This window comes from Mobula hypostoma, chromosome X1 (genome assembly GCF_963921235.1).
Source record: "Mobula hypostoma chromosome X1, sMobHyp1.1, whole genome shotgun sequence".
Taxonomy (NCBI): Eukaryota; Metazoa; Chordata; class Chondrichthyes; order Myliobatiformes; family Myliobatidae; genus Mobula; species Mobula hypostoma.
The window spans coordinates 127072-150775 of NC_086128.1; the positions used below are offsets into that span (position 1 = coordinate 127072).

The 23704-nt window shown below is 40.6% G+C and overlaps 1 protein-coding gene across 6 annotated transcripts in view; it reads right to left on the minus strand.

The window, feature by feature from the left end:
• Window positions 1-5582: 5582 nt before the first annotated feature.
• The window catches only part of adam11 (ADAM metallopeptidase domain 11), a 287890-nt gene continuing 269768 nt past the window's right edge, over window positions 5583-23704 (minus strand). The window contains exons 25-27 of one of the 6 annotated variants that reach the window (XM_063037207.1): window positions 14559-14649; window positions 9252-9269; window positions 5583-6993 (exon numbers count right to left, since the gene is read on the minus strand). In XM_063037207.1, coding sequence (XP_062893277.1) covers window positions 6978-6993; window positions 9252-9269; window positions 14559-14649 — 125 coding nt within the window. In that variant the 3' untranslated portion in view covers window positions 5583-6977. Of the gene's footprint in view, window positions 6994-9220; window positions 9270-14558; window positions 14650-14752; window positions 14817-21627; window positions 22646-23704 lie in introns of those variants that run through there. The other 5 variants (XM_063037209.1, XM_063037206.1, XM_063037211.1 and 2 more) reach the window with 5 other exon arrangements.

Here is a 23704-nt window from a genome sequence, read left to right on the forward strand (position 1 = left end):
CAATTACTTTTTTTTGTTGAAATCCCTTAGTAGATTCTGCCCTTGTCACACATCATACAAATGTACATCACCCTCATCAAAATTACAATAAAAACCACTATTTCTCTGCTGGCATAACTGGGTTTTATCTACTGTCCACATCAGATGGATGTTCTCTACAGGGTTCCACTCCTAGATGTCCTGATCTTGCTAACACATTTCCCATGGCTTTCATGTCATCTATTGTTTTCAGACCTTTTCTTTTGCTTCAATTCTTTTCCTCAATATCACAATCTGCTTAGTTTCCATACATAAGTAGATACAAAACTCTGCAGTCACTGGAAACCTGAAATACAAGGTCAGAAATACCCAGCAGGTCAGGCAGCATCTATGGAGAGAGAAAATTTGCATGATGGTTCATTAGAAGTGACCAATTCTAGCATCAGCTCTCCTGGTGCCCCTCCTCCTTCCCTTTCTCCCATGGTCTGCTCTCCTCTCTTATCAGACTCCACCTTCTTCGGCACTTTACCTTTTCCACCTATCACCTCCCAGCTTCTTACTTCATCCCCTCCACCCACTCAATTACCTTCCCCCTCACCTGGTTTTGCTTATCACTTTCTAGCTTGTACTCATTCCTCTTCACACCCCACACCTCCTTATTCTGGCTTCATTCCTCTTCCTTTCCAATCCTGAAGAAAAGTCTCAGCCTGAAACATTAATAGTCTGAATTTCCAGCATCTGCAGAATCTCTTGTGTTTCTAATAATACACTTAGTTAGAGAATGTGATGCTATTTCTCAAATTTGCGTCAAACTCCATTCTTACCAAAGATAGAGTGTTCAGTATGGGACAGTGTTGGGGAATTTAAGTGGCATGCATTTAAAAACCTAGGATAGTCATTTGTAGATTGGACAGATTTGTCTTCTAAGTGTGTCACTTTTGTTTTCTCTGATGTGGAGGAAATACAACAAATTGGAGGATGCACAAGGGAATCATTACTTCACCTGCGTCCCTGGTTGACATGGAGTGAAATATTTCCCTTCTCTGCAAGTTAAAATATCTTTTATTTATACATTTTCTTGGTTCTACTGGATGGTTATCAATCTAAAATAGTGATTTTGTTTCTCCCTCCACAGATGCTGATAATTCCAGTGCTCCCTTTGGATTTCCTTTGTTTACATTCATCAGAGTAAAGCATGACTTCCATACTGACTTAGGTTGATAAAGTATGGTGCACATAAAACCATCTTGGTCTCCAAAACCCAGTAAGAACTTTCGGCTTTTCAAACTTTACAAATAATTTCCCCGTCTGTTGCTCCTTTGGCACTGCCCTCTGATGTGATCACAGAAGTCACAGGCTCTTTTATCTGAAATTCTTCACTGTTTTTGCAGCAGCTCCTTAAAAACCTATCGCAAGATCCAGCATTCAGCTAAGTCTTCAATCACTTTTCCTAACTTATTTTCCTTTCTTTTTCTATGATGTGCCTTGAAATGCTAAATGTCACACAAATTGTAGTGCATAAATTATTTTAAGAAGGTTGAAATTCTTCTGAATAACAGCTGATTATGTAAATTAAATCAACCTAAACCTTTATTAACCTGGATATTGTTAGCAGATTTATTTTGAATATACGTTAATCACAATTACATTGAAACTTACAATGCAATGCATCCTTTGTGTCAATGACCTACACAGTCTGAATTTGTGCTGAGGGCAGCCTGCAAGTGTCACCATACTTCCGGTGGCAACATAGCATGCCAACAACACGTTAATCCTTACTAATGCATATGTCTTTGGACTGTGGGAGGAAACTGGACGACCCACAGGAAACCCATGCGATCACAGGTAGAATGTACAAAGTCCTTACAGAGAGCAGCAGGAATTGAACCTCAATCGCCGGCACTGAAAAGCAATACACTAGTCACTATGCTATTGTGGTAGTGCAGGATTATCGAAGTTCTTTTGAATACAGTAACTTGGGAGTGTTTAAATTCATACAATATGCCAAAAGGATATATAGTGAGTTCCAAGCAGTACAAAGAAACAGGCTGAAGGCTTGTCTATAGAAGCTAAGCCACATCGAAAGAATAGATGAGTGACTGTAGGTTTTTAAATATTTGAAATCACACAAACTCTGAAGTTACTGTATAACTTGTATGAACTCAGAATGAAGCTTGGAATTGGTCTCTAATAATGAAAAGCTGAAGGAAATGATACAGTTAAGATGGACATGAAGATGCTACAACTCAAGGAAGGGCATTGTTCATGGACCATCATGATCCTAACAATTGCTGACCTGAATGAGTCAAATTTATATTGTCAGCATGCTGCCAGGTAAATTCTATGGGTGTGTTTATCTTCTCTTCTAACAGTAAGTCACAGAATTAAACATAATGTAAATATGGAAGAAAACATATAGGTGGGACATGAAAAATATTTTCCCAATGCACTGAAACTGAGTAATCTATTGGTACCAGAGCTGTAAGTAACATGCACTATCTGAACAGACTGCATGTACATAGGAGGGAAGTATTTTATTTTAGAGATACAGTGCAGAATATGGCCTCCGGCCCTTTGAGCTGTGCCACCCAGCAACCCGATTTCATCCTAGCCTAATCACAGAACAACTTACAATGACCACTTAACCTACTACCTGGCACCTCTGTGGACTGTGGGAGGAAACTGCAGTGTACCTGAAGGAAACCCACACATTCCAGGTATTGGCTGTAACTGACATGCACTCTATCTGAACAGACTATATATATGTAGGAGGAAAGTTATGTTCTCCATTGGTATCCTCAAAGTATCCATCATGCAGAGACAGCAGCTTGTTGTGTCCAATGTATTGTAGGTAGAGGTTTTGCAGGTGTTCAAGGCAATGAGTGAATTGTCCAAGTGTTGTGTTTTGAAAGTAATTCAGGATTTAAAGCTTTGGAATCAAGTGTAATGTGATTGCAATTTATACTAATAATGAGTGTAAGTATATCTATATGAACTTTACCTGGTTAAAGAAGTTGAGAAGAGCAGACTCTTCATGTTGTGACTCTATCACTGCATAAATCTGCTTAGTTTAATTAAAGCACCATATATATTAAAACATGGATGTTTTTCATAAACCCTTTATATCTGTACCTATTCTTATCATTAACATTCTGTTGTCACCAATACATTGAGTTTTATTAAAAATTTTGATGGAATCTTTATTTCCATTTCCAGCATTAACTGTAGATGTCATCACTTATTGTATGCTGCTTGAATGCATTATCAGAGCTTCAGTTACAAAACTGCCTGACACACACACAGTAGGTTAACTAAAAGTCCAATAATAAAATCAGCATGGCAGGAATGACCTCCCGTGCCGCCAAGTGTTCCACCGTGATACAACACCTGGCGGCACGGGAGGTCGTTCCTGCCTGTGGCCATCGAACGTGCAGCTCCTCCCGTGGAGGGTCAGACACCCTGAGCCAGTAGACTGGTCCTGGACTTATTTTCCATCTGGCATAGTTTTGCATTTTGTTGTTTGATTGTTGGGGTTTTTTGTATTGCTATATTTACGCTCTATTCTTGGTTGGTGCGGCTGTAACAAAACCAAATTTCCCTCGGGATTAATAAAGTATCTATCTATCTATTCAGAGACTATTTCCTGTGATATCAATAGAAAAATCATGAAGCTATCATTTATCATCTATTTCTTTCAAACACTTCACCCTAACATTGTAAATATTAGTACTCAGTAAGTGACTATATTGTCCAATTGTCAACTGAGAGCTGTCAAACCTTGTATATCTGGGACATTTTTTCCTCTAAGAATACAACCAATGTTTATCTTTCATGTTTAAGCTCCAAATATGGTGTTGCAATTGGCAGACAGATTGTAGACTTTCTGCGGTTTCCACCTGCAGCACTTCCATCAGTAATTAGGATGTGAAGAGAATGGAAAGTTTTTTTGTCCTTTCAATGAAAATTCTGACCCTGCCCATTAAACAGGATATGGAGCAAACGAACTATTTACTGGTGTTTTCTGCAATTCCTGGGAAAATATTATACTATGTAAAATGTAGAATTTGTTTTAATTTTTATGGATAAATGTTTATTAACCACTCAAGGAAGCAGAAGATTATTGATTTTTAAACTTTGGGCAATGCCATACAGAACATGAACTAAGCTCTATTGAAATTTAAAAAAGCTCTATACTGCTGTTTTAATAATATGTAATTAGATAAAATTGTAAATGAGTATATAATGATGCAATAAAAATTCATATCTTTATTGGTCTTCTGTATTTAGTTCTATCATAAAGATGCTTATTGAGTTGTTTAAGTTGTAAATATTTTGAAGCCTTTCTGGATTTCATTTGATGTGTGCTCCAAAACAAATGTTTTTGAAGGGTTTGTTTTGGAAGCTCTCTGAAGATATTCTTATGGAGTGAAAGATAAAAGGGAAATGATGTATTTACTGATATTGTTCCTAACAGCCAGAGTTGAGATGACTAGGTAACTGCCCTGTCAGACACTTCTAGCATAAAGGTTGTTTAATGCAAATAATCCTCAATGGAAGAAGTTACCGTAGTTTCCATTTCACCTATTGTTTCAAACAGTTGCCTGAATAAATGGACATGGTTTCCTGTGAGCCTCTATCTCTATTGATGAGACATCATAGTTAAAAGACTTCCTGAAAGGGAAATCATTATTTGTATAACAATTATTTTACTATAACGCCTTTATCCTTGCTTCATTTAATTCAAAAAGAAAGACGTGAAGAAGGAAGTACTGGTGAGTCTATCGATTCCAGGTTTATTTCTGTTGTTGAATGTCAAGATTTGTAAGATACTGTATTATGTCTCTTAATTTTTCACATTAGTTTAGCCCTACCATGACCATACGGTTTCTGATCATGAAAGTTACCTACAAAAATACATGGTAGTGTTGGTACTTTAAAAAGTAGTAACCTTGGATGGTATGGAAAAGCATTAAAAGTGATGGTAATTGCCTCATGTCATAGTGTGGAAATTACACAAAAAAAACAACAGAACAAGTTCGCTAACTCATTGAAAGGGGCCATATTTTCTAAGCCAGGTTCAGGGCCCACTTTGTTCCCCTGCAGCAAAGTCACCAGGATGGAACATGTTGAGTGTACAGCAGAGAAAGGCAAACATATGGTAACATGTTAGCTGTTTTGTGTACAGGAGGACATGCCTTTACTACCTGGAGTAAAATAGACAGAGTCAGCTCACCTATTAGTCTCCTCACCTGTCAAGGATGAATTATGTGAGCCTAGGATTCTTCACGGATGTTGTTAGCCTAGGGATGATGCAGATGAAGTTCATCCTGTAATGTAGGTAAGGGCTTATTGGTGCCACAATGACCTTGGAGCTCACAATTGTCATTGTTATACAATATACAATAACCTAACTATCCTTTTCAGTTAAAAGTATTAATGGTGAAGCTACCCCCAAAGCAAAGAAAGCCAACTGGGGGAAAATTAATTGTTGAAAGAAATGTTGATAATTTTGTTTTTTAAAAAATCCATTTTTTAAAACAAAATTTGCTGTTAATAATGATTGGGACTTCAAATGATTTGGAACCAAAGTAATATATAATATCAATCAGGAATGATTTGTTATAATAATAATCATTTTATAATTATAATAATGATATTTGATAATACTAGATTCTAAACAGACATAGGCTGTCTTCATTTTCTAATCATTATCTATTTTTGGAAATGATATACCATGCCCTTTGGTGTATTCTCATTTTCTTTATATTTAATGTTTTAAGACCTATATACATTTTACTTCTCCAAAACCAAATCTGAAGAATGTAAGTTCTATCCTGTTTCTGTATGTGAAGTGCATGAAAGTAGTTACAAATGTATAATTTCCTTGGCTTAGGCTAAACATATCTAGAAAAAAATATTTAATTTCTGCATTGAATACATTTTTGCATGGTTCTTTTCATGATTTTTCTTAAATTTCATTGCCAACATAAAATTTGTGAAATAGAAGAGATGAAGCATGTCCTGCTCTCAAGCTATAGGAAGGACACTCCTCACATATATAATACATCAGGTATTATATCTGGAGCATACCTGTATCTGCACACATTTAGCAACCCTGTAAATGAACTGGGTGTAGGGTTCAAACGTGCACCATTACTAAAATATGAAGACTTATTATATTGAAATACCATTTGCATTTTATTTTATTTTTAAATTCTCATTGATGTGTGGCTCAACCGAGATTTGAGAAATCCATTTTGTGTGGTCTTTCCTTGTGCTGTAAATTGGTATCCAAGTATGTTTAAATAAATCATTTTGGTCTCTACCATTTTGGGAAGTTTCATTAGAAGTCATGTTTCCAGTGGAAATTTCACAGGTAATTAAGGATCACTCACTCACTCACTAACAATGCTCCTTTGAATTCTTCAAACTAATAACATTCAAAGCAGGACATACCAGGAAATAAGAGAATGTAACCAGAATAGGGACTTGAAGGTGTGGGGGTTTAATGGCAGGTGAGATGGTCAGTTTGGACATTTGGCCTATGGTATGGTTGATGCACACTCAAGCTCTTTTTAAATAATGCTTATTCATGTGCACTGGCCATGATCATAAAAATATTGTTGCAAGACCCAGAGTGCTTTTTAATCCCAAACTGGCATACTTTGAAGTAGGATTACACACTTTCAAAATAGCAGATCACCTTTTGCTATTTTAGTCCCATGGGTGTAGCATATACTCAAATTGTACATAAGATAAGAATGCAACCATAACCTAAAAAGTGGACATTGGATTTCACTATGTTTCAGAAGTTTATCTTCAGTTCTTCTCTGAAGTAACAGTTCCACTTTGTTTTATTTCAGAATAGCTGAATTCTCCCGTTATTACCTAGGTGTAATCAACAGTGACATTTGAACGTAAAGGTTCGTTGCCTTGAACATCAGAAGACAATAGCTTTACTGGAGCAAAGAGTGTACATTCTATAGATGAAATACTTCTTAAGCTCCTCCAGATCTGCAAGAAAAAGGTCAACATTGCACAGATAGGTTACTTAAAACATAGCTATAGAGGAAAACAAGGAAACATGGAAGCAAAAGAATCATATTAGTGAAGCAGTGAGAGGCATTGCAGTGATGAGAAGAAATGATGCATAATAGTGGTGACAAAATTCAAATCTAAGGCTGGGATGCAAATATATAATTCCATTTCTAAAGAAAATGAGTTGCAAAGAAAATGACAAGCACAACTTTGATACCAAGTTACACTAACAAACTTAAAGAACGACTGGTTAGTATCTAAGACTACAGATGCGGGAAAGAGTACAGTTGTCTGAATCATCCCAGGCTGGCAATAAAAGGCTTCCTTGCTGGTACATAATGGTTGACCTCTTGCAGCGAACTAGCCATTAAAAATACATGGACAGTGGGAAGGAAAGTCAATTTTTCCTTTGTACTACCATAGAGTCATTTTATTGAGTGGTTTCTGGATGTTGCATTATATTCAAAAAATAGTTCAAAGAACTCTCCTGCACACAATTATATAAATAACAAAAACCCACAAAGGTTTTGTTTTCTTCTGAATTTTCTATGGAGTTTGGAAAATTCTGAGTTCAAATAGAGAAAATGCATCAACCAGTCAGTTTGAAAATGCACAGGTATTCTTTGAACTGAGAGATCATCCCTGTGATTTCATGAGCCTTTGTCATGGTCCAAATCAGGGTCCCTTTAAATTTACTTCGTTTATGTTACGATCCGGACCGTTGACTCCCTGTTTCCCTTTGGTTCCCTGTTTTCCCGTGTCCCTCGGCTTTGGTGATTGGAGGCAATTTACTCTCGACTGAACTGGTAGTTTATAGTCTCCGGCTTTCAGCTGTTCGGTGCGAGAGCGTCTGCAAAGTCACCAAGGTACGGCGTGCCAGTGTCATCTGGCCGGAGCAAGCCTAGTCTCCACCCGAAGTCAGTGCCGGTAATTCGCCTTTCCTCACTGGAGCAACCCTGTCAAGTTACCTCGCCAAAGCGAGCCTGCAAAGTTTCCTCATCAAGATGGGTCCGTCAGTTAACCCGCTGGAGGGAATCAAGAACCACTGTCTACTGTTCCCGGGCCGAGTCGAGAGCTCGCCACTACCTGGAGGCTCCAAGTCAAGTCCTGGCTCCGGGGGCATCCAAGTTCCGAGTCAAGTCCTGGCCCTGGCGGTCTGTGATTCCTGTCCTACCCCCCTGTCTGAATCCCTTCTCTGCCCCTCTCGCCTCTAGCCCTCGTCTGCAGCCCCCGCCTGCACTTCGGTCTAGTTCTATCGCCAGAGCTAGATAGGTACTGTCTGGTGTTCTTTCATGTTGGTCTTGTCTTGTCCTCGCCTCCGTGGGGTAAGTCTGGCCGTCTTGCCGTTGCCCCGCGGGGGAGGTCATGTCTTGTCTTGTCTTGTCCTCGCCTCCGTGGGGTAAGTCTGGCCGTCTTGCCGTTGCCCCGCGGGGGAGGTCATGTCTTGTCTTGTCCTCGCCTCCGTGGGGTAAGTCTGGCCGTCTTGCCGTTGCCCCGCGGAGGGTCATGAGCCCCGGCCCTATGTCCTGTTTCCAAGGAGGGGTCCCGACTCTGTGTTCTGTATATGTGTCCATGGTTCCATGTACCTGCTCTCCCGAGACCGAGGCTCTGTTTTTCCATGTTCCTCCTCTCCCTAGCCCATGTCATGTCCATGCCTGGTTCTGGGGTCCGAGCCCGAGGCAAGACCCAGGTACTGGGTCCTTGCCCAGTCCCTGGCTCAGAGTCCATACCATAGCCTCTTCATGTCACCTCTAGTTCTGGGAGCCGATTCCGAGTCCTAGCCCAGACCCTTGTCCCAGCCTAGTTGTAGTCCTCAGTCCTTGTCCAGTTCACTATTCCTGCTCCTGCCTTGCTCTCCTGGTATCGAACAATAAACTCAATTTAATTAACCTCACAAGATGTGTCTTGCATTTGGGTCCACCCTTGCTCCCAATGCCCCTGCCAGTGTGACAGCCTTGGGTTTTCAGTCTACTTCTTTCTCCTTCTGTCCTTTTGAATATCAGAAAATTTCATTGAGAATTGCAAAAATTTAATCTTAAAACAACAAAAAAAATTCCTTACGAAATACAAATTGATGACAGTTAATTGTAGGTATTGTCCATTGATGAGCTAAAGTGACCAATCACAATGTTGTTAAGAGTAAAATGAAATGACATAAGAAACATGGAAAGGAAATGCAGTAGCAAGAATGTTAAGCAGGTGATTAAATTGCTCCTTGTTGTGCAGCATTATACCTTCCTCTCCGAATGTTCCTTTTCGAGGTGCAATTAGTGAAATAAAAAGAAATTTAGTTTCCAAGTTAACAAAAGTAAGACCACAGAACATGCAATAATTAAACAGGTTCTGATTAACACCACACAAACAAATGTGAACACACTTAAATTAGTATTGAGCTGGCATATTGGAAGGTGAATAGCTTATAAAGTATTCATTGTTCATTTCATGAACCTTGACAGATTGCTTTTTTAAAGGCCTCTTTACTCTGAGCAAAGGAACATAGCAATTACCTAAAACTTCTCCTTCTGATCCCAATCAAAATATTGCTTACTTCGATAATTTAGGTAAGTACTTTGTTTCAAGTAGTATTTTTTCCATTTATGGTTCTTAAGAAAGACGTTATTATTCTTAAATACAATCAAATCCTGGCTGCCAGATTGAAATTTCAAAAAAAAATGCAGCCCTAGACAAAATGTGAATGAGTTGAATGTTTAACTTGTGTGGAAATAATATTTAAATCCACTTTTGAAACATGAGGTTGTTTGAAGTAAAATAACAAGTGAATCCTAGGTAAGGGGTAATATTCCAATTTACATATTTAGGTTTAATCGAACACATGCAAGAATATATTACAACTAGAATTCTTTACAACCTAAGATAGGGAAGAGATGGTTGTTTACATTTTGCTTGTATGAAAATCAGGACCAATAGAGCAGATTCATGCAAATTGTAACAATAGTACATCATGCACTATTTATATTATTTTGATCAAGGATTTATGCAACAGCAAGTATTGCACTGTTTTATACTGGAATTTTTAAGTATACTCTTGCAGACATCCCACCCTGCAAAAACTGATTTCAGGGAGGTAGCACCATCAATTTGAGGGAGACTTCCGGGAGAGGTGGGATGTCTGTAATACAGTACCTCCTGAGCAGCTAGCCAGCTAGTTTAAATAACGTTAGCTATGCTAATGAACGAATGACACCTGTTAAACCCACCTCAACATGTCTTTTACAGTCTTAACCCATCATGGGCAATAGAAAAGTCACTGTTGCAAACAGTGCAGCGAGCAACACTGTCATTATTTTTGACCCCTATTAGGCAGGGGTACACTTTAGTGTAGTCTGGGGTGAAGTGCATTTTATATTTTATCTTTTGGAACACTCTGCCACTGACTTTTTTTGGAACTCTCTCGCTCTTGCTCTCTCGTGCTTGCTTTCTTGCTCTTGCGCTCGCTCTCTCTCTCTCTCACGCTCACTCTCAAAAAAATCAATTTCTGGGACATTGTATACAATTTGCGGGTATCAGGGAGCCACTATAATTTGTGGGAGACTCCCGGAACTGCCGGGAGAGGTGGGATGTCTGCTCTTGGAGCCAAAACTCTTTCTTAGAGCCAAAACTGTTAACATGTCATTTGCAAAACTGCTTCTCAAAAGACATTGCCATGGAAACATACCACAGCTGGAAACCAATTGCAAGGATTCATGAATCAGGTTCACTGATCACCAACAATGAAAAGCACATGACAGTGTTATCTTCTCTGAGTGCCTGGGGCAAAACAATCAGGGAAGTGTTTTGAGTGTTCCTGAATGAAAATATTTAATTTATACATCATTTTTTAAAATAATTTGTTTGCCTCCAACAATAAAGTGAACTTCCTTGGTCAGGAATTATTCTCTCAGTTTTCAGAACTTGCCACAACAGAATTTATTAATTCACTGGAATAAATTTCAGTGAAAAATCAAGAAGTAGCCAGAAGGTGGAAACCAGGGCTTCCACTGCAAACCAGTGGATGGGGGCTGGTGGAGGGGGAGGAGGGGTGATCAGAAGTATGTGGTAATTAAGGGATTTACCAAACTGGGACCTCAATATAGTCTGTGCTATTAGGATCTAGTTGCTCCTAGGACAACACTGATTAATTTGCTGAGTTGAATTGCAGGAAATCATGTCTTTCAGCACATCTGATGTGAAAGATAATGTCAGATGCCTAGTATGACACATTTCTGGGAGATTCCTGGCCAGAATTTCCAGCAATGTAAAAAAAAAGATTAGGAGATTTATTACTGCTTTTGATTTTCAACTGTACATTGTGAGATATTCTAATTTCCAGGATATTTGCTTCTAAGAAAAGACAAAGTTTGAACAGATTATGGACTACAGGAATACAATTAAAAATCAGAACATTAAAGAATACCAAGAAATGCTCAGCATTTCAAAACTCAAATTGGTGCAAGATATCTAATTGTCAAACAACTCACAAGCTGATTGAAAAAGGTAGAAAGGACAAAGCTTTCCCAATGCAAAAGACTATTTTTAAAATGGGAATTTTAGTTAAGTATTTTTGATTTTGTTGTGCCTAGTCTACAAGGGAAGTTTAAATAACCTATTACAGACAAAATCCTTTGTTCTATGGTTGAATACAACCAAGTGGAGGAAATCCACTTTGGAACATGATATTAAGTGTTTACCAGTTCTTTATCTTGTGCAATAATTGGACACATTTTAATGAAAAAGATGTTAATTTATCAAAGGTATATCCAGAAAAATAAATGGCATTTGGTAAGACATACTTTACAAAGGAAGGTCATCCTTTACTAATCATTGGTTAGTTTTATCACTTAAAACGGCATAAGGAATATAATTCCCCATTTATCAGCATCAACAACACTCCAGGAACTCTACACTAAGCAGAACAAAGTTAATGGAAATCTATTCATCATCTTAAATATTCAGTGACGCGAAGTGGCTTCAATCTATAAAATATGCTACAGCAACTCACAAAGCCTCCTGAAATCACTTTCCTAATCTGAAATCCTTACTACATAGATAAGAAAGGTGGTACCAGATGAATAGTAATACAATTCCATCCAAATCACTCACCAGTATAACTCTGAAATGTATAACAATCAATTTCTGTGTTGTCACTAGGTCAAAACCCAGGATCTCTCTCTTGTTAATACTGGAGGAATACCTGCACCACTATGGCTGCTGTGAATCAATGAGGCTGACAAAACTTTCTCAAGGGCAATTAACAATGGGCAATAAATGTCAGCCTCGCTGGTGACTTTCACTTCAGAAATACAGTGTAATTTTTAAAAGGCTAGCATATTGTAACTGAAAGAACATCTGAACATGACTTAAGGATTGAAGAGCACCCTTTCAGAACAGAAATGCGAAGAAATTTTTTTAGCCAGAGGGTGGTGAATCTATGGAATTTGTTGCCACGGGCAGCAGTGGAGGTCAAGTCATTGGGTGTATTTAAGGCAGAGATTGATAGGTATCTGAGTAGCCAGGGCATCAAAGGTTATGGTGAGGAGGCAGGGGAGTGGGACTAAATAGGAGAAAATGGATCAGCTCATGATAAAATGGCGGAGCAGACTCGATGGGCCGAATGGCCTACTTCTGCTCCTTTGTCTTATGGTCTTATGAACAAGACATTCTAATTTACACACACAATTCACATCACACAGATTTTTCCAATACATGTACTAAATCTTTGAATCCACCATAACAGATTATGATTTTGTTACAGTAGCTCTTTGAAATAATTTTCCTTTATGTTCCACACCCCAGACTTTTACCTGTCACCCTGCCAATTTGTCCATTTCAAATCAAGTCCAATTGCCTTTTGAAATTTCTTATGGAATTTGCTTCCAACAGCCTATCAGGTTGTACATTCCAATCATTAAAAAAAATCTACTCCCCTTTACATCTTTTGCCAGTTGTTTTAAAACTGTAAACACTGGTTACTGACTTATTAGCTGATTTTTTTCTTTACTTGCTCTAATAATCTTATTAGCTTCTACTTAACCACCTCTAATTTAAATGAATGTTCTTAGCTTCTCCGATCCCTGTACGTCACCTAGTCCCTCATTCTGGTAAAAACTCTGGAATCATATCTTAGCCTTGATACCCTCCTTAAAATCCAGACTCAGTCAATATTTCAACTAAAATTCAAACATCCAACCAGTAATTTGTATAAGGTCGCTATCCTTAATTATGCAGATAATGTTTTACCAAATTGTCTTGAATTTTTTGGATTTCATTTGTTCTTTTCAGCAATGATGCTGTATCCTTCACCTATTTTATGTTTCAATTACCAGGCTAAGGAATGGGATATATTATAGTAGGTTTTTTTTTATACAACACAAAGTAATTCATGCTAAATATATCAGTGAGCAAAGTGCTTATGTCGAAAAGGTGTTTTTAAAGTACTACTGGCCAATAGAGAGATGTTAAGTTGTCAACATTTTAAGTGATTAGATATAAATTTATTGTGAGCTATACTCGATAAATGGCTTAATCTTTTACAGTGTTTCAATTGTCAAGACTGATGCTTTTCCCAATAATGATGTTAATAATTTCTGTAGATATTAAGCACATCAACACTTGGCCAGTAATAAAGAAGGTGGTTTGCACTGCATCAGAATTTCTCAGACATGCTCCCAGCAGTCCACATTTCAATAAATGTGAAAGCAGCAATCCCATTCCATGCAAATAGAGTTGCTCTATTTTTTTTCCCCAAAGAGAAGCTAAAAATTCTGCTGAAGACACAAAGAATTATAAATGGATGTTTTCATTTTTTTTCCTGTCTAGATCAGTCCTTTCCAAAACAGGCTCAAAAAGCCAAATTGAAGCAGTAGCAATAATATATATCCAGAGAGTCTTAGATGCCACACTATCAGGGATCTAAGAATCATGGCAGAGTATAACAGGCTGTTTTCATATGATGACCTGTACATCAAAGGGAAAGCTATTTCACAGCAGTTGATTATTTAAGACAATCCAATTCATTTCACATGCTCCCTCCACTCCTTGGCCATTTTCATTTAATATAACTTGAACATATTTGGCAGCAAAATGACCAAATTCTACAACTGGTTTTAATTGATTAAAATAATTAAACTATTAACTTTTGCCTTGTTGCCACATTTTTGCACATACAGCCTGGAAAAGTTTCAACTGCAGACTTTCAGAATAAGGCTACAGGAATAAGAACTCCCAGTAATGTCTGGAATCAATTAATGTACATTACACTCAATTAATGCAGATGGAAATCCACTTCAAGAAATGGCAGTTCTCATCCACATTATGAGCTGAAGGTTAATTTGGCTTTGATGGCATGTAAACTTAATTATTACCTGCAGGAGATGCTACTGGGCCTAAGCAGAGAAAGTATTGAAATCCTTATTTCATTTATTAGTCAATCATTGCAAATTCATTGTATCTACTGCAGAATCCAAGCAGGAAAGCATTTGGGTGTTATCTTCCAAATGGAGTAAAGTAGGAAGCAGTCAGGAAGAGGCATGCTTGTCGCTTACTTAAATCCCCATCCAGTACCCCCTAGGACAATGGCAGCCACCAGGATGGCGCCTGCGATGGACCCTATAATGATATTGGTACCACTAGGACCTGTGACAAAGGAGAGGGGAACGAAACCATGGGAACACACATGTCAGAATCAAAGCACTAACTTTTCAGAGACATCGCTATTACATCTTCACGTATTGCTTACTGTGGGCCTGGATGTTTGTATTAAATAACGTGTCCTATTTGGCACCAATTTTTTCTTTGGAAGACTGTGGAGAAAAAAGCACAAATGTTCATGCTTAAAAAAGTCACTGTAGCCAAATGACAACCTATGAAGAGATGAAGAGAAATGTGAGTCGAGAGCTCCTAATTTGCACTTCCCAATGGTTAGCTAATTCTATTTCACTGTCTCTACAAATACTAACTGTGTGGCTTGGATGAAGGGAGAAGAAGATACAATCAGAGTTTTAGGAAACACTGGCAAGTATCTCAGAACCTTACTAAGGTATGTCAGAGTGGGCACACTCCTCCATCCAATGGAACATACTACAGTGGAGGTTAAGTATAATTTAGTAACTATAAAAAGCCCAAGAAAATTGTGCTCGTAACCTCCTCAACAACTTTCAATTCCCTGGCCCTGACCACCTCATTTTCACCATGGATATCCAGTTCCTATACACTTCTGAGCCCCATCAAGGCGGCCTTAAAGCTCTCTGCTGCTTTCTCAACAAAAGGCCCAACAAGTTCCCCTGCAACACCACCCTTCTCCATCTGGCATTCACCCTCAACAATTTCTCCTTTGGCTCCCCCCACATTCTCCATACTCAAGGGGTAGCCATGAGCACCTACATGGGCCCCAGCTATATTTGCCTCTTTGTGGACTATGTAGAAATGTCCACGTTCCAAGCCTTCCGTAGTAATGGTCCCCAACTCTTCCTTTGCTTCATTGATGACAGCATTAGCACTGCTTCATGCACCCATGCTGAGCTCATCAATTTCATCAACTTTACCTCCAGCTTCATCCTGCCCTTAAATTCACTTGGTCCATTTCTGACTCCTCCATCCCCTTTCTCAATCTCCCTGTCTCCATCTCTAGAGACAAACTGTCTACCAACATCTTTTATAAGCCTACTGATTTCCCCAGCTATCTTGACTACACCTGTTTCCTATAAAAATGCCATTCCCTTTTCTCAGCTCCGTCATCCCTGCTGCATCTGTTCCCAGGATGAGGCTTTCCTTTCCAGGACATCAGAGGTGTCCTCCTTCTTCAAAGAATGGGGATTTCCCTTCCTCCACTATTGATGCTGCCCTCACCTGCATCTCCTCTGTTTCCGTGCTCACCCCATCTTCCCACCGCCACCAGGGATAGAGTTTGGTGGTTAACCTTTAGGGTATCCTGCACGAGGACCCCCAAGTCCCTTTGCACTTCCGATTTTTGAATTTTCTCCCCATCTAAATAATAATCTGCCTGATTATTTCTTCTTCTGAAATGTACAACCGTACATTTCTCAATGTTGTATCTCATCTGCCATTTCTTTGCCCACTCTCCTAAACTCACTAAGTCTCTCTGCAACCTTTCCGTTTCTTCAACATTTCCTGGTGCTCCACCTATCTTGGTGTCATCCGCAAATTTAGCCACAAAACCATTTAATCCATAATCCAAATCATCGATATACATCGTAAAAAGAAGCAGCCCTAACACCCACCCCTGTGGAACACCACTAGTAACCGGCAACCAATCAGAATAGGATCCCTTTATTCCCACCCTTTGCTTTCTGCCTATCAGCCAATGCTCCACCCACTCCAATATCTTTCCTGTAATTCCATGGGCTCTCATCTTATTAAGCAGCATCATATGCGGCACCTTATCGAAGGCTTTTTGAAAATCCAAATACACAACATCCACAGCCTCTCCCTTGTCAATCTTATTCGAGATTATTCAGAAAATTCCAATAAGTTGGTAAGGCAGGATCTTCCCCTCATGAAATCATGCTGGCTTCGGCCTATCTTGTCATGCACCTCGAGGTATTTCATAACCTTGTCCTTGAGGATTGACTCCAATATCTTTCCAACCACCGATGTCAGACTAATAGGTCTGTAATTTTCTTTTTGCTGCCTCCTTCCTTTCTTAAATAGCGGAACTACATTTGCGACCTTCCAGTCCTCCGGAACCATGCCAGAGTCTATTGATTCCTGGAAGATCATTTCCAATGCTTCCACAATCTCCAAAGCCACCTCCTTCAGAACCCTTGGGTGCACCTCATCCGGGCCGGGAGACTTATCTATTCTTAGTCCATTTAGCTTCCCAAAGCACTTTCTCTCTAGTTACCTTGACTGTACCTAATTCTATTCCCTGATACCTCTGGCTATCAGGTATATTGCTCATGTCTTCCACTGTGAAGACTGATGCAAAATACTCATTCAGTTCCTCCGCCACCTCTTTGTTATCCATTATGTAAGGAGGTTTCGACTTTTATGTTACTGCTGAGGCTAATTAAAATGGTGTCTTTGTTATGTTAATCTGGGGAATGCGGCTTTGTTGTGTTAAACGCTGAGAAAGTTTGTGCTAGCAGCTTGTTTTGGTTTAGAGGGTGATAAGAGGGTGCTATTAACCAATTGGCATAGTTGTTATGGTTTTGGTGTATTTGAAGATACTGTATGCGCAGGGTTTTGGGGCAGAAGGCAGGAGAGCAAGACAGAGGATGGACGAGGTGCTGTGAGTCCGCTAACGGGGTCGGACCCCGAGCGGGACGTTTGGTGAGGAGACGGAGACGGACTCGTGTGGAGCGTCTGGTCAACCACCGTTGTTGGTCCCAGGCGGCCGGTTGAGGTGGTCCGAGGGGGTCGCAGGGTGAAGAAGGTGGTCCTTGAGCTCCAACGGGTTTTGTGCACGAAGAGATTGAACTTTGATAAGTGTGGCACCTTTTATTTTCCTTTTATATTTTATTCTCTATTAATTATATAGTTCCAGTAATATCTATAAACTGTAAATCATTTAATTGCATCTGGTGTATTTCTGTTATTTGGGCAGGGTGGGGTACCTCACACAGCATCCACACAAACGAATTACCCAGTTTGCCGGGGCCCAGGCTGTTTCCCTAGACGACAGCGAGCCGAGCGACCCTGAGGGTGGCCGGGGGGAGGCTACAATTATAATTACTCCAGCATCATTTTCAATCAGTCCCATATCTACCCTTGTCACTCTTTTACTCTTCATATATTTAAAAAAAACTCTTAGTATCCTTTTTTATGTTAATCGCCAACTTCCTTTCATAATTCATCTTTTCTTTCCTAATGACTTCCTTAGTTTCTTTCTGTAAGTTTTTAAAGGTCTTCCAGTCCTTATTTTTCCCTCTAATTTTTGCTTCCTTGTACGCCGTTTCTTTTGCTTTTATTTTTGCCTTAACCTCTCTCGTTAGCCACATTTGTGCCATTTTTCCATTCATGATTTTCTTTTTTCTTGGAATATATTTTTCCTGCATTTTCCTTATTTCTTGTAGGAATTTCATCCAATTCTGCTCTGCCGTCCCTCCATTTAGTTTACTTTCCCAATTGACTTGGGCCAGTTCCTCTCTCATATCACTGTAATTTCCCCTGTTCCACTGAAGTTGATGGAAAAGATCCTGAGAGGCAGGATTTATGAACATTTGGAGAGGCATAATATGATTAGGAATAGTCAGCATGGTTTTGTCAAAGGCAGGTCGTGCCTTACGAACCTGATTGAAATTTTTGAGGATGTGACTAAACATGTTGATGAAGGTAGAGCAGTCTGTGTAGTGTATATGGATTTCAGCAAGGCATTTGATAAGGTTCCCCAGGCAAGGCTCATTCAAAAAGTAAGGAGGCATGGGATCCAAGGAGACCTTGCTTTGTGGATCCAAAATTGGCTTGCCCACAGAAGGCAAAGGGTGGTTTGTAAATGGTTCATATTCTGCATGGAGGTTGATGGTATTCCTCAGCGATATGTTCTGGGACCCCTTCTGTTTGTGATATTTATAAATGACCTGGATGAGGAAGTAGAAGGGTGGGTTAGTAAGTTTGCTGATGACATCAAAGTTGGGGGTGTTTTGGATAGTCTGGAGATTTCTCAGTGGTTACGGCAGGACATTGATAGGATGCAGAACTGGGCTGAGAAGTGGCAGATGGAGTTCAACCCAGGTAAGTGTGAAGTGGCTCAAATTTGAAGGCAGAATATAGCATTAAAGGTAAGACTCTTGACAGTGTGGAGGATCAGCGAGATCTTGGGGTCTGTGTCCACAGGACACTCAAAGCTGCTGCGTAGGTTGATGGTGTTGTTAAGAAAGTGTGTTGGCATTCATCAACCGTGGGATTGAGTTCAAGAGCTGTGAGCTAATGTTACAGCTATATAGGACCCTGGTCAGACCCCACTTGGAGTACTGTGCTCAGTTCTGGTCACCTCACTACAGGAAGGATGTGGCTACTCGGAGGCGGATCATTGTCATGATGGCGCCTAACAGCGACTCCTTTGCTTGCATCTTCAGAAACAACTCTATTTCTACCTTTGATATCTCTTTTTTCCCCTTTCAAGGTTCTTTTGAAGACCCTGACCTGGAGTTACACTCTGACTTCGGTTCTTTGCGGGAATGGAACTAGCTCTCAGGTCCTCATGACTGGCCGCTTTTCGATATGCCAAAGATGCGGCCTGGAAGACTAGCGTACCTTCAAGGTGCCGGATTTTCATGGCTCTAGAGGTGGGCTGAATCCAGGCTTGTGTTCCCGACTGAGGCGTTGCAGGAGAACAGGGAAGATCGGAAGCAGCGGCTTAGCTGCCGTGGGCTGTGTGTCCAGAGACCTGAGTTCTTTGGACACAGAGCTTGGAAAAAGCGACGCAACAGACATTTAACATCATAAACCAGTGAGTTGTTGGTTCTGTCTCCCCTCTCGCTGTGAACCAGGGACACCTCTTTTTCCCTTATTAGGGAGAGAGAGAGCCTGTGGTATGTCTGGGTAAACAAGTAGTCTTTGGGGTACTGCAAGTCTGTGTCTTTATTGATGCTTTGGTGCACACTTGAGTGCTCGGTGAGTGGGAGGTGCTAATACTTCTCTGCTGGTGGGGGAAGGGGCATCATTGCCTTGCTGCTGCTTGTGGGTGGGAGGGCAGTGCTGGGGTGTCTTTGGGGTTCTAACATTTAACTGGCATTCATTCTTTGGAGCACCCCTCTGTTTTCATGGATGGTTGCGAAGAAAAAGAATTTCAGGATGTATATTGTATACATTTCTCTGACATTAGATGCACCCATTGAACCTATAGACAGAGTGCAGAGGAGATTTACAAGGATGTTGCCTGGATTGGGGAGCATGCCCTATGAGAATAGGTTGAGTGAACTCAGCCTTTTCTCCTTGGAGCGACGGAGGATGAGAGGTGACCTGATAGAGGTGTATAAGATGATGAGGGTCATTGATCGTTTGGATAGTCAATGGCTTTTTCCCAGGGTTGAAATGGCTAACAGGAGGGGGCATAGTTTTAAGGTGCTTGGAAGAAGGTACAGAGGAGATGTCAGGGGTAATTTTTTCCACACAAAGAGTGGTGGGTGCGTGGAATGGGCTGCTTGTGAAAGTGGTGGAGGCAGATACAATAGGGTCTTTTAAGAGACTCTTAGATAGGTACATGGAGCTTAGTAGAATAGAGGGCTATGTGCTAAGGAAATTCTAGGCAGTTTCTAGAGTAGGTTACATGGTCAGCACAACACTGTGGGCTGAAGGGCCTGTAATGTGCTGTAAATTTCTATATTCCATGTAAAATTCTCCCACAAGGATCATGTCTATCTTTATCTATAGCTACCTTAGTTGAGGTACTGTGGTCACTGTTCCATAACTGTTTACCCACTGAAAGGTCAGTCACCTGGCCAGGTTCATTACCCAACACCAGGTCCAGTACGGCTCCTCCTCTCGTTGGACCGTCCACATACTGATTCAAGAAACCTTTCTGGATACACTTAAATTCTGCCCAATCTAAACCCCTTACACCAAGAAGGTCCCAGTTTATATTAGGGAAGTTAAAATCCCCCATGACAACAACCGAATTATTTTTACACATTTCCTCAATCTGATGACATACCTGTTCCTCAATGTCCCGGTGGCTATTCGGGGGTCTGTAGTACAATCCAATCAGTGTGTTTGCATTGTTCCTATTCCTGAGTTCCACCCAAATGATCTCAAGTATCTGACTCCTCCATTACATCTCCCCTGAGTGCAGCCATAATATTGTCCCTGATTAGTAATGCAACTACATCCCCATTTACCTCCTCCTCTATCTCTTCTGAAACTTCAAAACCTGGTACATTAATCACCCATTCCTGTTCCTCTCTCAACCAAGTTTCAGTAATGTCCACAACATTTTAGTTCTACGCACTGATCCATGCGTGAAAGGGGAAAGGTTTAGGGGGAACTTCTTCACTCAGAGAGTGGTGGGAGTGTGGAACGAGCTGCCATCTGACGTGGTAAATGTGGGCTCACTCTTAAGTTTTAACAATAAATTGGATAGGTACATGGATGGGAGAGGTCTGGAGGGTTATGGACTGGGTGCAGGTCAATGGGACTAGCAGAATAATGTTTCAGCACAGACTAGAAGACAGATACCAGGGGCTTTGGAATGTGCACCATCCAATGAAGGGAGTGTTTTTTCCTTGTTGTGTGCCTGAGAACCGGGTGATCTGGGTCTTTTGTTCGGCGAGGGATGAAGAGAGCAGATGCCAGAAAGGAGAGATTGTAGACCGGAGGATGGAGTGGATTTGGAATGGGGCCGGAAGTCGACAAAGCGCGGGGAAATCGGTGGAGGACCAATGGAATGGAAACCGTGAGCTCCAACGAGCACTTAGACTGTTTCGTTAACATGGGCCCTTTTCTTTTTGTTTTTCTTTACTAACCCTTTAGACAAATTAAGAATTATAAAGCTAAATCGTTTAATTGCATATGATGTAGTGTCTGTTATTTTGTGGTACTGATTTGTAACGGAGGAACAGATCACACAGCATCCACACAAACAGGAGGTTCTGCACATCAGATTTCACACGTTTGGCAGGGCTGGAGACTGTCTTCCCTAGACTAATGCCGACGGTCGAACCTGAGGGTTACACCTGTTATTTCAATTTTGCCTTTCAATACTTTCCCTGACATCTATCTTCCAGTCTGATCCTCCCTTACTGATCTCAGGCTCTGGTTCCCAGCCCCCTGCAAAATTATTTTAATCTCTCCTGAGTGGCATCAGCAAACCGCCTGGCCAGGATATTGGCTGCCTTCCAGTTCAGGTGCAACCCGTCCTTCTTGTACGGGTCATCCCTTCCCCAGAAAAGGATCCAATGATCCAAAAACTTGAAACTCTGCCCCCTGCACCACCTCCACAGCCACTCATTAACCTCTGCTATCACCCCATTCCTTCCTGCACTAGGCCGTAGCACAGGGAGTAATCTAGAGATTACAACCTTGGAGGACCTTCTCTCCAGCCTCTTCCCTAACTCTATATACTCACTGCGTAGGACCTCTTCCCCTCTTCTGCCAATGTCATCAGTGCCAATATGCACCACAACCTCTGGCTGGTCACCCTCCCCCTTGAGAATATCTTGCAGCCACTCTGATACATCATGCACCCAGTCTTAGCCAGAGGTCCTATATATGTGAGTCAATCAAGTGCAACGGAAGGGACAAAAAGTGGTAGTGGATTCAGATGGAAGAAAGGAGGAAATGTTTCTGTTATCACCAACAACAGTCTGCACTTTTTTTTGAAATAAGTTGCGCACCTAAGAATTGGTGGTTGTGGTTGGCATCCGTAGGTCTCGAAGGACAATGGGAAATGATGATCATCATCACAAGCCTGGGCAGAAGGTATGGAGATCCTGAGATGCCCAACGATCAAGATCCCCCTCTCGGCCTCACCAGTGTAGTTCAAAGGAAAGCTTATGAAGCAATACCTTTGGCACCAGCTTGGCTGCAGGAATTGCGGAAGGATGTTCAATGACGTTCAGCCGCCTTTAGGGGCTTCACTCCAGTCTGGATTTGCTGTCTGGGTTTACTCCCGTAGCCTTCGTCTCTCCTGAGGCTGCTCACAAGGCAGTGGGGATATTTACCCATAACTGGGGATCTAAGAATTACGACAGTGAAAATTCAAATTGAATGCTGAGCTCCATTTCTCTCTCCACAAATGCTGCTTTACCTGCACCATTTTCTGCAGATTTCCTGTACCAGTAGCATTTTGCCTTTGAGCTATGGTCCATTTTGGGGACATGCTCCACAGACAGCATGGGCAAGATTGGAGCTGAACTCCTTCTGTTGCAAAAATTGCTTTCAGGCCCAGTTTCTCGTTGAGTTTGTACATCAGCCATCACCTCTAGATTCCCCATTAGAACTGACTCTAACCATGGGGAATGTTCGCAATGATGTCACAGCTGTCCTCCATCACTCTAATTAGATTGCTCACTCACTCTCGTGAAGTGGCAGTGGCACCACGGATCAAATGACTTCTCTGACAGTGGCAGTCTTTGTTCTCTCGCTGCTCACTCTTTCCCTTGTCCTGCAGGAACTGGCCCAGACTGCTGCCTCTCATGGTGAGATGATACTGTCTATGGGCCTTGCTCTGTGGCCCAGTGTATAGGGCGCATGTCAAATGAGCATCTGTTTGGTTATGTGCAATACTCGTAAATCTTATTTTCTTATAACATGCTGTCTATTGATTCTATGCCACCTTTCACAGTTATTCCATTGTCCCCATTTATTCTCTGTTACCTCAATGTTCATTTAACCTTATGATATGCACTGTGTGTGGAGTGTGAATTAATGTGCTAATTTGCAGACAAGCAATGATATCGCAAAAGCAATTCATTTTCTATTCTTCCTGTTTGATCCCTTTCATTGCTGACTTTTCCAATCACTTATTGAAACATTTTTTTTTACATACTACAAAAAACAAGTTATTTGCATTTTATAAAAAACGTGAGCAATCACCCTTAAACAATCTGGTTAGTTGGCTTCAGCTTTCCAAGCTTCTGTTGACTTTAAAATTAAACTTTAAAATAATATTTTGTTGAAAACAATTACATCACTAAAGATTCCACATTCTCCTTATGAGAGAATTTTTATGTAGAAGAAAATAGATCCCATTGCCATTAAGTAATGGTAACCTTGCACTGAATGTACTTCAGAA